This window comes from Delphinus delphis, chromosome 20 (genome assembly GCF_949987515.2).
Source record: "Delphinus delphis chromosome 20, mDelDel1.2, whole genome shotgun sequence".
NCBI lineage: Eukaryota > Metazoa > Chordata > Mammalia > Artiodactyla > Delphinidae > Delphinus > Delphinus delphis.
The window spans coordinates 13,895,159-13,909,394 of record NC_082702.1 but is presented as its reverse complement, the minus strand read 5'-3'; the positions used below and the strand labels follow the sequence as shown (position 1 = coordinate 13,909,394).

The 14,236-nt window shown below is 52.0% G+C and overlaps 1 protein-coding gene across 1 annotated transcript; it reads right to left on the bottom strand.

Annotated features, from left to right (window-relative positions):
• Window positions 1-8,294: 8,294 nt before the first annotated feature.
• Window positions 8,295-12,760, bottom strand: PPP1R14A (protein phosphatase 1 regulatory inhibitor subunit 14A). The gene is made up of 4 exons (XM_059998892.1): window positions 12,298-12,760; window positions 10,062-10,142; window positions 9,410-9,442; window positions 8,295-8,520 (listed from the first exon to the last, which is right to left on the bottom strand). The coding sequence occupies exons 1-4, from the start codon at window positions 12,496-12,498 to the stop codon at window positions 8,392-8,394; spliced, it is 444 nt and encodes a 147-aa protein (XP_059854875.1). The 5' UTR covers window positions 12,499-12,760; the 3' UTR covers window positions 8,295-8,391.
• Window positions 12,761-14,236: the final 1,476 nt, after the last annotated feature.

Sequence of the window (14,236 nt, the reverse complement as noted above, 5' to 3'; positions counted from 1 at the left end):
GGCAGAAAGAAGAAGCAAAATGCAATTGAAGGGATGGTTCTCGAGCTCTCAGGCGGGGAGGGGGGAGGGTATGGGTTTGCAACAGAGGCCTTAGAGTCGGTGGTGGAGTGTGGGCTCCGCAGGCCACCTTCCTGTCTCCCCGGTAGCGCTGCTGGAACTTTTTGGTACTCTGGTTTTCTCATCTGCAAAATGGGAGTAATGGTTCCAACCTCACAGGTTCGTGGTGAGGATGCTTTGGGCCCTTGCAGAGCCCTTAGTGCTTGGCACACTTCAGCACACAATAAATACTCTCTGTGATCCTCACATCATCATTTCCTGTGGCTGAACACCTACTGTGTGCCACTCCCGGGCTGACGGCTTTACATACATAATCTCAACAGCCCAGAGACGTGTGGTCCCTGCCTGGAGATCACGAGGAAATCACGAAGTCTGGACTTGGACTCAGGTTTGCTGACCCAAAGCACCCTCTGTGCTGCCCTGATGGGCACTCTTACCTCTGCTGGGCACGGCGCTAACGTGTACACTCACGTGACCCTCGCAACAATCCTGAGACCGGGGATAAGGTGAGACCATGTCAGGTAGGACCATAAAACCCAGGGTAAGGAGTTTGGGTTTGATTCTGAGGGTAGGGGGGAGACAGTGGATCGTTTTCAGCATGATCTCCTCCTGTTTTTTTTTTTTAATATTTATTTATTTGGCTGCGTTGGGTCTTAGTGGCAGCACACGGGATCTTCGTTGCAGCATGTGGTGCGCGGGCTTCTCTCTAGGTGTGGCACGTGGGCATGTGGGACCAGGGATCGAACCTACGTCCCCTGCATTGGAAGACAGATTCTTAACCACTGAACCACCAGGGAAGTCCCCATCTCCTTCTGTTTTTAGAAAGATCCTCATGGCTGCAAGTGTGGACCAGACTGTGGGGACAAGGTAGGAGGCGGGAGACCTGGGAGGGGGCTGAGATGGCTGGGGTGGGAGGATGGGGCCAGGGTCGGGGCAAGAAGGGGATGAGAGGCAACAGAATGCGGCTGCTGTAACAAATGACCATGAACTTGTCAACTTAAAACAACAGAAATTCGACAGAGGCATGGATAAAGAAGATGTGGTACACATATACAATGAAATATTACTCAGCCATAAAAAGGAACGATATAATGTCATTTGCAACAACGTGGATGGACCTAGAGATTATCATACTGAGTGAAGTCAGAGAGAGAAAAACAAATATCATATGATATCACTTATATGTGGAATAAAAAAAATGGTACAAATGAACAAATTTACAAAACAGAAACAGAGTCACAGATGTAGAAAACAAACTTATGTTTAGCAGGGGGAAAAGGCGGGGAGGGAAAAATTGGGAGATTGGGATTGACATATACACACTACTATGTATAAAATAGATAACTAATAAGGACCTACTGTACAGCACAGGGAACCCTATTCAATACTCTTAATGGCCTATATGGGAAAAGAATCTAAAAAGGAGTAGATACATGTGTGTGTATAACTGATTCACTTTGCTGTACACCTGAAACTAACACTACATTTTAAATCAACTATACTCCAATAAAAATTTAAAAACAAAACAAAAAGCGCCCAGAAATTTATGCTCTCACAGTTCTGGAGGCCAGCGGTCAGAAATCAGTATCACTGAGTCGAAATCAAGGTGTCAGCAGGGCCACACTCCCCCTGGAGGCTGTAAGGGAATATCCATTCTTTGCCTCTTCCAGCTTCTGGTGGCGGTTGATGCTCCTGGGCTTGTGGCCTCATCACACCAGTCTTCAAGGTTCCATCTTCACATCACCTCCTCCTCTGTGTGTGTGCTTCTCACCCTCTGCTTTTGTCCTATAAGGATACTTATAAGTGATGGTATTTAGGGCCCACCTGGATAATCCAAGATATTCTTCCCATCTCAAGATCCTTAACTTCGTCACATCTGCAAAGACACTTTTCCCTATAAGGGATTAGAACCGGTAGCTTTGGGGCGCCATTGTTCTGCCTACTACAGCAGAGTGGGCAGAATTTGCAGATGGATAATTTATGGGGCGCATGGGAAAGAGTCCGTGGAGTGTCAAGGAGGACGCGAAGGCCCGTGGCCTGAGCAGCTGGAGGGATGGAGGTGCCGGCACTGAGATGGGGCTGGAGCCAGAGAGGCAGGTTTGGGAGAGCCCAGGAGCTCAGCTTCAGAAGAAGAAGCCTTGAGTTTGAGATGTACGTCAGGCATCCAAGGGGGGCTGCTGGGTAAGTCCGGACGTTGGGTTAAAGAGAGAAATTTGGGTGCATAAAGTGAGACTGGATGAGCTCTCCAGGGAGAGAGGAGGACCAAGGTGGAGACCTAGAGTTGACCATCAGTACCAGATCCAGAAGGTAAGGAGGAGCCAGTGGGGGCGCTGACAGGGAGCCGGCAGGGAGGCTAGAGAAAACCAGGAGGATGGCCGGTGTCTCAGGAGCAAAGGAGACAGGGAAGGATGACGGCTGATGGGTCAAGTAAGACAGCAACTGAAATGTGACTTGGATTACCACCAGGGGGACCCTGACAAGAGCACTTCCATGGAGCAGGGGATGATGGACAAGTAGAATGTGAACGTTTGATTGGAAAGAGTGCAGAAGGGAGCTGGAACCATCTCTGGGGAGACATTTTGCTGTAAAGGGGAGCCAAGAAACGGCTGTGGCTGGAGGAGGTCAAAGAGTTTTGTCTTCTGTTTTGTTTTAAGATGGGAGGAGTTACACTACATCTGTGTGCCAGCGGGAATGATCAGGAAGGTGACGATGCAGGGGAGAGGGGAGCATTGCTGGAGCAGTGATGGAGACAAGAGGAAACAAGCGAGTCCCCGAGTGGTGGGTCAGCCTTCGTGAGGCTTGATCCGTATCAGGAGGAGGAGAAGACGTGTGGAGCAGACGCCAGGAGGTGGGAGACTGAGGACGTTCTCTCCTATGGCTTCAGTGAAATGAGCTGGGAGCAGAGATGGGGGGAAAGAGAGAGGATGCACAGAAGACCCCTTGAGGGGCCGGTCAGGAACTCAAAGTTTTGAGCTCTTAGAAAAGGACAGAGGCGTGGAGTAGAGGCCAAGTTTGATTTAGCCAGATTGGGCGTTTCCCAAGTGAGAATAATAAAGAGAGGGAGTTGAGGGGGGATACAAGGGAGCCACTTTGGTGAGTGACCACAGACTTGCAGGGCTGAAGGACAGTGAGAGGGGAGGGGGATCAATGGGGCCGTAGGTCCTGTCAGGGTTGGGGGACTGGAGGGAGGGAGTTGAGAGAGAGGAGAAGGCGGATAGAGAGCGAGAAGCATGAAGCTGAGATTGGAGGGGCTGTGTTTATCGGGCATGGGCATGACGAGGTCCAGGGTGGCTGGAGGGGCCGGGGTTGGGCAGAGGACCAGATCCCTGGCAGAGAGGTGGTGGGGGCATGGGGAGGCTGGGGGAGGTCGAAGGAGCATCTACCTGGATGTGAGGATTGTGTTAGGAGTGAGTGGTGAGCCAGGTGGAAAATGTCAGAGACCGTGATCCCCACGGCCACAGTGACCCCAGCACCCTCAGGAGGCATCCCTAACTGGAAAAGGGGACTTGGGTTCTACTGGATGGGCGGTCAGCTCTGGGAACGACATCTGCAGCTCCAGCTCCATCAAAGACCCACACGTGAAAGGTCAATCTATAAAGTTTATAGAAGAAAGTGTGGGTGACTTCCCTGGTGGCGCAGTGGTTAAGAATCCGCCTGCCAGTGCAGGGGACACGGGTTCAAGCCCTGGTCCGGGAAGATCCCACGTGCCACGGAGCAACTAAACCCGTGCGCCACAACTACTGAGCCTGCGCTCTAGAGCCCGCGCTCCACAGCTACTGAAGCCCGCGCGCCTAGAGTCCGTGCTCCACAGCACAGCAAGAGAGGCCACCGCAGTGAGAAGACCGCGCACCACAACAAAGAGTAGCCCCCGCTTGCATGCACAGCAACGAAAACCCAATGCGCCAAAAAAAAAAAAAAAAAAAAAAAGAATAGACACCAGAGAACTTGTTCTCTCTCTTTCTGCCATGTGAGGATTCAGTGGAAAGGCAGCGGTCTGCAAGCTAGGAAGACAGCCCTCACCAGAACCCAACCCTGCCGGCACCCTGATCTCGGACTTCCCAGCCTCCCAAACTGTGAGAGAATGAATTTCTGATGTTGAAACCACCTAGGCTATAGTAGTTCTTTATGGCAGCCTGAGCAGACGAATGCACTCAGCGCCACTTCCATCGCATTTTGTTTGTGAGAAGTGAATCCCTGAGACTGGTCTGTTTTTAAGACAAGGGCAATGAGACACCACCTTTTGATGGAAAGTATAGCAAAAAATGTGTGGACATGTCACAGTGATATTATTCTTCATTTTCTTGTATTAACTCCATAGTTTTATTCTTTACATTTAGGTCTTTACTTCATTTGGAGACTACCTGTGAGTCTGTTCTGTTCCTTTGCTGTATTCATCTGTTCTTCATCAATACCAGACTTTTTTTTTTTTTTTGGTGGTACGCGGGCCTCTCACTGTTGTGGCCTCTCCCGTTGCGGAGCACAGGCTCCGGACGCGCAGGCTCAGTGGCCATGGCTCACGGGCCCAGCCGCTCCACGGCATGTGGGATCCTCCCGGACCGGGGCACGAACCCGTGTCCCCTGCATCGGCAGGCGGACTCTCAACCGCTGCGCCACCAGGGAAGCCCAATACCACGCTTTTTATCCCTATGGCTTAACATTTGGTAGAGCAAGCCTTCCTCACTTTCTTTTTTAATGTTGGCTTGGTTATTTGTACATATTATGTACAACTGTTGTTCTTCCTCCATACAAATTTTAGAATAGACTTTACCAAGTATCTCAAAAAATCCACCCAGAATTCTGATTGAGATTGCTTTGAATTTATTGGCTAACTTGGAGAGAACTTACATGTGGATAATATTAAGATATCTTATGCAAAGGCATGGATGGTCTCATTTTTCCAAATTATCTTCTATATCCTTTATTGGCATATTAATGTTTTTTCAATCAAGGCCTTATATATCTTTGATTAAGTTGTTAGATAAACTATAGTTTTTGTAGCTATTGAGAACCGCACAAGTTTTTTGTTTTTTTTGTTTTGTTTTGTTTTTTGGTGTTGAAGCCTGGGAACAAGCTTTTAAAATGATGTTTTAATTGGTTATTACAGTATTAGTGAAATGATATGGATACTCGTAGGCTTATAGCAACCATGATACACCCTTCGTGAAGAGCCTTCCTGCCCTCTTTATTTATTATGAAGTATTTCTAAAACGTTTTAGCCAGTTGTGAATACCAGTCATATCATCAATGCGACACCATTTCTAATGTTTATCATTCTGATTAGCAGAGTCTCTGGTGTTGATCTAAGACGGGCGAGTGCTTTGCTGTAGCGACTTCTGAAGCCAGCTCTTAAATAAATGCCGGCCGACCAGCCCTGGAGTAGCTGACCGTTGGGGTGTAGTTTATTTAAAACAACCCGCATAGCCACGAGAGGACGCTAAGGCTTCACTTCTAGTCGAAGAGGGTTGCTGTGCGCGGAGAATGCGGCCCCGTTATCGGGCAAGCACCCGCTGTGTGCCAGGCGCTGCTCCGGACGTTAGGAATACAGCCGTGCCTAAGGAGCTAATATTCTGAAGGTGGGGGGAGGGTAGACAGACAATAAAGTAAACTAATGCATAATTTCAGGGTGTAATAAATTCGTGGAGAAAATTAATTATTGTGACAGGATAGTGACAGAGGGTGGCTTCTTCCATAAGGGGCTCAAGAACACCTGTCTGGAATTACATCTAAATGATGATCCCTCACTTGGGCGGAGTACTCCGGGCAGAGAAACGTCCAAGGGTCCAGGAGGGGAAGAGTCTCGTGGGAGTGAGGGGGGTTGGCGGGGAGTGCAGGTGAGGGAGAGGAGAGGGATGAAGGATGACAGGTGGGCGGGTGGAGCGTGTAGGGGGAGACTTTGGTTTCTCCTCTGAAGCCAAAGGAAGCCCGTGGAGGGAGCAGGGTGGATGGAGACAAAAGCGAGAGGGCCTTCCCGGTGGTCTAGTGGTGAGTACTCTGCGCTTTCACTGCAGGGGCCGTGGGTTCGACCCCCGGTTGGGGGAACTAAGATCCTGCGAGCCGTGCAGCACAGCCAAAAAATAGATAAATAAAAAGTAAAGTGAGTGAGAAAAAGCATTATTGGGCTGCTAAGTGGGAAACAAGATCACAGGCCCTGGGAGGCAGCGTGAGGAGGTGAGTGTGGCAATTATGCAAGGGTGGTGGCTCAGGTACACCGTGTCCTTTGTGGGTTTTCCTAAGCAAAGCGCCTGTGATTCAGTGTTCCTAAGGGACATCTTGCTGGCCAGGGATGGCGGCTGTAAGGGGCTAATGGTCCAGCCCCTCCCTACAATGATAAGGTTGATGATAACGCTTCCTTTGTGCCCGGCACTAGTCTACAATCTATGCATTTAAACCTCACAACCACCCTGGGAAGTAGGTACAATTATAATCATTTTCCAGATATGGAAACTTGAGGCACAGAGAGGTTAAGTGACTTGCTCAAGACCACACAGCTAGGAAGTAAGACAGATGGCATTTGAATCCAAGCACTAACCCCGGAGTCCATGCTCTTACCCACCATGGTATGCTGCTTCCCGATCCTTTTGTTGTAGCCTTGTTCTCAAATTGTATTGCCCTTTAGACAGGCTATCTCAGAGAGCTGTCAGCAGTCACTAACACCTTAGTATGAATTAGTCCACCTCTTCTTGCCACTGAAGAATTGCAATGTATGCTAAAGCTATGGCTCATAGGGGCACTGTAGTGTAGAAATATTTGGGTTCTGGAGTCATAATGCCTGTGATTAAAACCCACTGCCACTTCCCAGCTGAGTGATTTTGGGCAAGTGTCATCACTAATCTGGGCCTCAGTTTCATCTTCTGTGAAGTCCCCATTTTCCAGATGAGGAAACTGAGAGGCTCAACACACGGCACACCCAAGACTTTGCTTGGGTACAAGGAGGAGGGATTCCTCCATTACACTCTCTATCCAGTTGTGTGGAGGGGAGGGGGCACTGGAAGCCTGAGGTCTGTCTGTACAGGGACAGCAAGGTCACCTGAAGGGCTCGACAGAGCAGGTGCTCCTCGATACCCCTCTTCTTCAGGGTCGGCTTCTCTTCCTGCCAGATTAGAGCTGGGACCCCTGGGATGGGTGTCTGATCCTGGCAGGGCTGCTGGGCAGCACTGCATGGGCATGGGGGTCGGGGCCCCAATTTTAGGCAGTAGAGGTGAGATGGGAGGTGTGCTATGACCTTGGGGGAAGATTCCCCAGTTCCGGCCTGGCCCCAGTCCTAAGCACAGCCATAGTCCCACCCCATCTCCTGACTGTACACAGCTGGGACTACTATTGTTGAAATAATGAAACACTTCCACAGTCTTTAGTAAATAACCACTACCCACTTCTGATACCCTTGCCCTTCCCCTGAGACCCTTCAGGGCCCTCCGTTCCCCAGCATGAGCATGCCCCAGCCCAGGGGGCTTCCCTGATCCAGCTCTGAGGGACTTGCCCATCCTGACCGGTAGATGGGCCTGCCAATATTTGGTATCTTCCCTGGCTCAGCCCCAATATCAATCCCTCCTCCCACCAGTTCAGAGTCCTCTGATATGGGTAGCCATTTCACACAAACTCCTATGCATCCTTCAAAGCCCTGCCTAAATGTCACTTTCTTCAGGAAGCACTCCTAGATTTCTTCACCACCCCAAGAGTGAACAGCTCCTCCTACTCCGTGGGCTCCCAAGTATCTTGGACCATGCAGCACACTTTGCTCGAATCCCCTGCCCAAAGGCCCTTCTTCCCCACCACTGTGTGAGCACCTTGACGCCAGAGACTATCTTCTGCTATCTTTGTGTCCTCAATACTAATGGCCAGGGTAATCATACAGTAGGTGCCCAATAAAATCTATGGAGAGGATGAATGGTTTGTTCCCAGTGCACTGTGGTCACATCAGGCACATTCAGTCCTGTGCATCTCCTGTGGCCCAGGGACCACAGGCGGTCCTCCCTACAGGAGCCCCCCTGTGCCACCCACACACTGAGGCCCTGCTGGCTGGGACTGGGCCAAGGCTGGGGGAGGTGAGGCGAGGATGTGAGTCCCAGGCATGCAAGGTCAGCAGGGCCTGTTCTCATGCTCCCCGGCTGAGGAGTGATTCTCCATCTGCCCGGGGCCAGCTGAGGGTGCTGGGACATGAGGAGACGCAGTAGGAGAGAGGGAGGTGCGGGGAGGAGCTCAGGGAAGCCCACAGTAACCAGGGAGAAGAAAAACAGGCACGCAGTGTTATTTTTACAGAACCATTAAATACAACTTATAAACAAGCCAGGATGGCGCTGGGGGGAGATGGAGGGGGGTCACAGAGGCCAGAGAGGGTCAGGGCCGCGCAGTCCGGGCTCGGTCCTGGAGGGGGCTCAGGCTGCCGTCACCGGAGGGGCTGGGCTGGCGGAGGCCTGGCTGCTTGTGGAGGCCTCGTAGCTTCACCAGCAGCTCCTGGACGAAGTCCTGAGGACAAGGCGAGGGTGCTGAGAACACGGGAGGGCTGGGGGCACGCCCTGCCCTGCCCAGCCCTTCTGACCTGGGCCCCTCTATTTCCTGCCTCCTGGTCAGTGAGAGGGGGAAGGAGGTGGAGTTAAGGAGGGGTAGAGGCTACAGATGGAGAAGAACATGGGGGGGTGGGGGGAACAGGGAGAGAGAGATGGAGAGAGACAGAGACCCGTAGACAGAAACCAAGGCATAGATGCAGAGACAGAGAGAGATGCAGAGATAGAGAGAAATGAAGGGATAGGGAGAAACGAAGGGACAGAGTCACAGAGAGACAGGGAGATATTTCTCGAGCCAAGAGATTATCAGGAGCGTCCCCAGGGACAGAGGCCTGAGCTGGCTCCAGGGCAGACAGACACACAATGACGTTTGTCGCTCAGGCAGCCCAGAGCTGGTTAGAGGAACATGAATATTTTTCCCTTTTAAAGCAGGGAAGGAAGTGGGAGGGGCTAGGCCGCTCAGGGCCTGGAAGGATAGGGGGGCCCCTGAGAGGTGGGGAAGGGAGCCCCAGGGCGGTGGAGGCAGTAACAAGGGAGAGAGGCGGAGGGAGGTGAGCGGGCAGACAGAGCGCAGCAGTGGCAGAAACAGGAGACAGATGGGGCAGCATGTCAGCAGGGAGGCGATAATGGAGTCCTGGGGGCAGATGGGAAGAGAGGGGACAGGAGCGAGGAAGACAAAAGACGCCACTGGACATGAGAAAACGGCCATGGGAGAGGCAGGGCTCCCAGAGTTCCCTCTGCTGGTCCTAGGCACAGCCAGCTTCTTCCCTCCTCCCCGGAGACCGCCCCCCAGCCCCCAGTCAAGGTGCAGGGGGCACAACAGGGCCTGGAATGGGGGATGGAAAACTCACCTCTGTGGGGTTTGTGCACGACTTTAGGAGTCCCTAAACAACCCCCCACAAAAAAAAAAAAAAGAAAAGAAAATAGTAAATGACTAAAACATACGCCCCGCCAGCCCCTTCCATTTCCCAGCAAAGCCCCAAGGCAGCAAGACAAATGGTAGTCAGACTCCAGGTGGACTGGCCCCTGTGGCTTCAGGGGAGGAACAAGGCCCCAGCATCTTATACAGCAACTGGGGGCAGAGCTGGGTCAAGAAACTCAGCACCAAGACCAGCGCTAGATCCAGAGAGGGCCCGAAGGGCACACAGCATTTCCTGCCTCTAGGAGAGCACAGGCCGGAAGAGCAAGCACGCTGCGTCCAGGCTGCCTGGCTCTGACTCCCAGATATGCGCCTTCTGAGCTATGGGACCCTGGGCAAGTGATGAGATCTCGCTGGGCCTCATTTGCCTCAAGTGGAAAGCAGAGATAATAATAGTGATAATAGTGAGACGGAGATAATAAACCCTTCAGAGGGTTTTGTGAAGATTAAATGAGTTACTAAGCGTAAAGCAACTGAAACAGCGCCTGGCACTTAGGAAGTGCTCAAGAAACACGTTAACTATTGATATGATTTGTAGGGAGGTGCAGGGTAGGGGGCTGGGGGCGGCTTTCCCCTCCAGCTACCTGGATTTTCCGGCTTCTCTCCTCTTCACTCTCTAATTCCAACAATTCATCGATGTTGACCTCATCGGGCATGTCTGCCTCCTAAAAGGCGAAGAGGGAGGGGCGTCAGGGTCCCTTTCCCCTCCCTCCCCCGCCTTTGTCCAGGTCCCTGGAGGAGCCCCAAAGGCCCCGGGGCCCAGCTGGCGGGTTCTGGAGCAATAATGTGGCAGTCAGGGACAGCACCGCCAAGGCGGGACATCTGGGTGTTGGGGGGAGGGGTGACAGATGGGTCGACAGAGGCCCGGGAGCCTGTACCATCTCGGAGGCTGGCCCCTGGGCCTCGGGAGTCTTGGGCCTGGCACGGGTCTCTTGCCTTGGCCCTTACTCCCACAGCGGGAAACAGGCCTGGTGGAGTCTTGGAATGTCAGATTCCGGGATTCAGAAGAGGGGTTGGCTTTGCCCTTTCAAGGAAAAGTTTAAGCGCTAGGTGCAGGGGAGGGAAGCTGGCAGGCTAGAGCCTGCTGGGGGTGGCCCCTTGCCCCAGGGCACCCAAGCGGGGAGGGCTTGGGTCAGGAAGCCCCCCAAGGTGGGTGGGAGAGATAAGCCACAAGCCCAACTTTGAGCAGCCAAGAGGGGGACCCTTGGATGGCCTCTTGGGGCAAAGGGCAAATGCAGGCTGGCTCAGTAACCCTGTGGGGGGCAGAACCCAGCTGTCTGAGCAAAGAGATCCCAGGGGCTACAAAGTTTTGCCTCCCCTACGCAGTTTTGCTGACTCCACTGTGGGCTTCAGGCCTGGGTGGTCAGGGGATTGTGTGTGGCGTGGAGTGTCTGTAAGTGTGTTACCTGCCTGTGTGAGTCTCTGTGTGTGAGCCAGAGCCTGATGCCAAGGTGCCAGGGCCGGCACGAGGGTGCAGAGGTGTGTGACATCGTGCACGGCCTGTGCAGGGGCCTGTGGTCCTACGGGTGGGCAGTGGGCGACTCTGGCTTTGCTGTATTTGTCTCACCGTCATGCGTCACTGTAGCATATGCTGATCAGTAAGTGACCACAGCTTGTGTCCCTGAGAGTCTGGCTAGCTGGAGTGCCCACTGTCGGAGGACGACCTCAGAGGATGCCACCTACCACTAGCAACTGTCCACCTGTGTGAGCCCACATGTGTCTGAGAACAGAGGGCCCTCGTGTCACTGCGAGGGGCCGTGGCTTCTCCCACCTTCGCACTGTGCTGCAGAGCATCTGTCGTCTTGTGTGTCTGTGTACCTGTGACCATGCTCCACAGCACGTGTGTGTTGTACAAAATGTGACTTCAGGCAGAGACCCGAGTGAGATGTCGTGTCTGTCTGTACCCCATGAGACAGCATAGGAGGCCATAGCTTGTGCCCTGTGTGTCCACCAGCAGCTGCAGTTTCTGCCATCGTATGTCTGGAGGTGCCCATAGCTTACGTGGTTTTCTGTCTGGGTGTAGCTATAATTTCTGTTATTTTATGTCTGCACGTGGCTGCAGCATCTATCATTGCGTTTGCACGTGATTATCGTTTTTTGCCTTTAGGAGATAATGGATGGTCGTTACTTGAATCACTAGGTGTCGGGGGTAGCTGTTGTAACTTGTACCGTCTGCGAGCCGCTACAGCCTGTGCTGTGTGTATCTATGAACAGCTGTAACTGGAGTCCTTTTGTGTGGGTGTAGTTGTGTTGTGTCTGCATATGGCTGTGGCCTGTGCTGTTGTGACTGTGAGAGCCTGCAGCTGTAGCATAGGTTGATCCGTAAGCGACCCCAGCCTGTGTCCTTGAGAGTCTGTGCATGGCTGTTGCTTCTGTCACTGTGTCTGCGGGTGGCCATAGCTCGTCACTGTGCACGTCTGTGAATGCTGATGCTTCCTTTGCTGTGCAGCTCCGTGTGGTTGTATCTCCCCTGCCACCATGTATATGTTTGGCTTTAAGACATCCCCCTCCCCCCACCCTTTCTCCAGATATGGCCACTCCAGTTCCCCAAGTTTGCCTCCTCACCTCCCATACGCTAAACCCCTGGTGCTCCCCTGGTGTTTGGACCCAAGTGTCTGTCTGTGTGCACAAGCAGAGTGCCATGGAGGGTGGACGGCGAGGCCCATGAGTCCAGGAGCGTGCGTCCTAACGTGCGAACGAGGCTGCACCAGCGCGCACCAGCGAGCACAAGCAACCAGAGGCCCTCAAGGCGTAGGGAGTCCGGGCTCAGGGTCTATCGGTCCGGGACTCCCCCTGCAACCCCACCTCTCCCCGTCTCACCCTGCCGCAATAGAGCTCCTCCAAGCGCCCGTCGATCCACTTCTCCACGTCCAGCCGCCGCTGCAGCTCCCGCCGGTCATACTTGACGGTGACACGCGCGTGTCGCTTCTGCAGCCCCCCGGGGCTGCCTCCCGGTCCCCGGGCCCGCGATGAAGCCTGCAGCTTGCTCAGCACCCGCTTGCCCAGCCGCTGAGCTGCCATCGCGGTCCTGGCCCCGGCCCCGGCTCCGCGCTGTGAGCTTTCGCCTGGCGGCCAGGGGACCTCTTACGGGCCGGGGCGGGGCCGACCGGGGGCGGGGGCTCGGACTCGCAGGGGGCCGGCCCCGCCCCGGCTGCCCCGGGCCTCAGTTTCCCTGCCTGCAAAGCGAGGACTGACCGCTGCGCCGGCGTGAAGCCCGCGGCCGTGCCTGGCTCAGGTATGGGCGGGATCCGGGAGTCCCCGGCCCGATCGGGCGACAGGGGCTCCCGGGGCCTGGATCCGGGGGGGCGGGTCCGGGATGGGCTCTAGGGAACCCGGCCTGTCTGCGCCCTCTGGCGGTTGCCAGGGACAGTGCACGAGCCCCTGTGCTACCTACTCTCTTTGCAAGGGAAGGTCAAGCCATAGTACCTAACGGTGCATCATTTGTTCCTTCTTTCATTTATTCACTCATCCATGCATTCATTCGTTCATATTCACTCACTCTACTCAACAAATATTCATTTGACATCATGACATCTGGGCTGTAACCGCCCCCCCCATATCAGACTCCTCATGCCAGATAGCATCCAGGGGTTCTCTGTGCCTCTGGTTATCACCAGGCTCCCCGTCCTGAACTTCCCTAGGCACTGGAGATAGAGCAGTGAACCAAACAGACAAGCCCAGTCCTCATGGAGCCGGCGGCATTCTTGCGGTGGAGGCAGGCAGTGACATAATAAGTAAGTACAGTGTATTATACAGTTTATTAGAATATGATTAGTTCTATGGAGAAATATGAAGCAGAAAATGAGAAATAGAGTGAGGGTGGGGTTACAGTTTTAGCCAGGGTAACCAGAGAAGTCTCTTAGCTCACAAGTCTTCCCACTTTAATTGAAAGCAGCAAGAATAACACTTCAAAACTGAAATGAAACTTAAATTTGGCCATGTCCCTCCCCTGCTTAAGACTATCCATAACTAGGCAATGGTTTCTTAAATATGACATCAAAATCAAAGCAACAAAAGAAAAAAAATAGGAAAATTGGATATCATCAAAATTTAAAACTTTCATTTTAAAGAACGTCATCAAGAAAGTGAAGAGACAACCCACAGAATGAGAGAAAAAAATTGCAAATCATATATCTGAAAAGGTACTTGTATCTAAAATAAATAAAGTTGTGTAATTCAATAGTAAGATGATCCAATTTAAAAACAGACAAAGGATCTGAATAGACATTTCTCTAAAAAAGATATAGAAAAGCCAATAAGTACATGAAAAGATGCTCAACATCATTAGTTATCAGGAAATTGCAAATCAAAATGACAACGAAATACCACTTCACACCCAGTAGGATGGCTATAATTTTTTTTAAATGGAAAATATCAAGTGAGCGTTGGCAAGAATGTGGAGGAAGCAGAACCCTCATACATTGATGGTGGGAATGTAAAATGGTGTAGCCACTTTGGAAAAGTCTGGCAGTTCCTTAAAAGGTTAAACTTAAAGTTACCATATGATCAAGTAATTCCATTCTTAGGTACATACCAGAGAATTGAAAACAATGCTCACACAAAAATTTGTACATGAATGTTCATAGCAGCCAATAGGTGGAAACAACCCAGCTCATCAACTGAAGAATGGATAAATAAAATATGATATATCATAATATATGATATATATATATGATATATATCAACTGAAGAATGGGTACATAAAATATGATATATCATAATAACACTCCATTTATTTGGCAATAAAAAGAAATTAGGT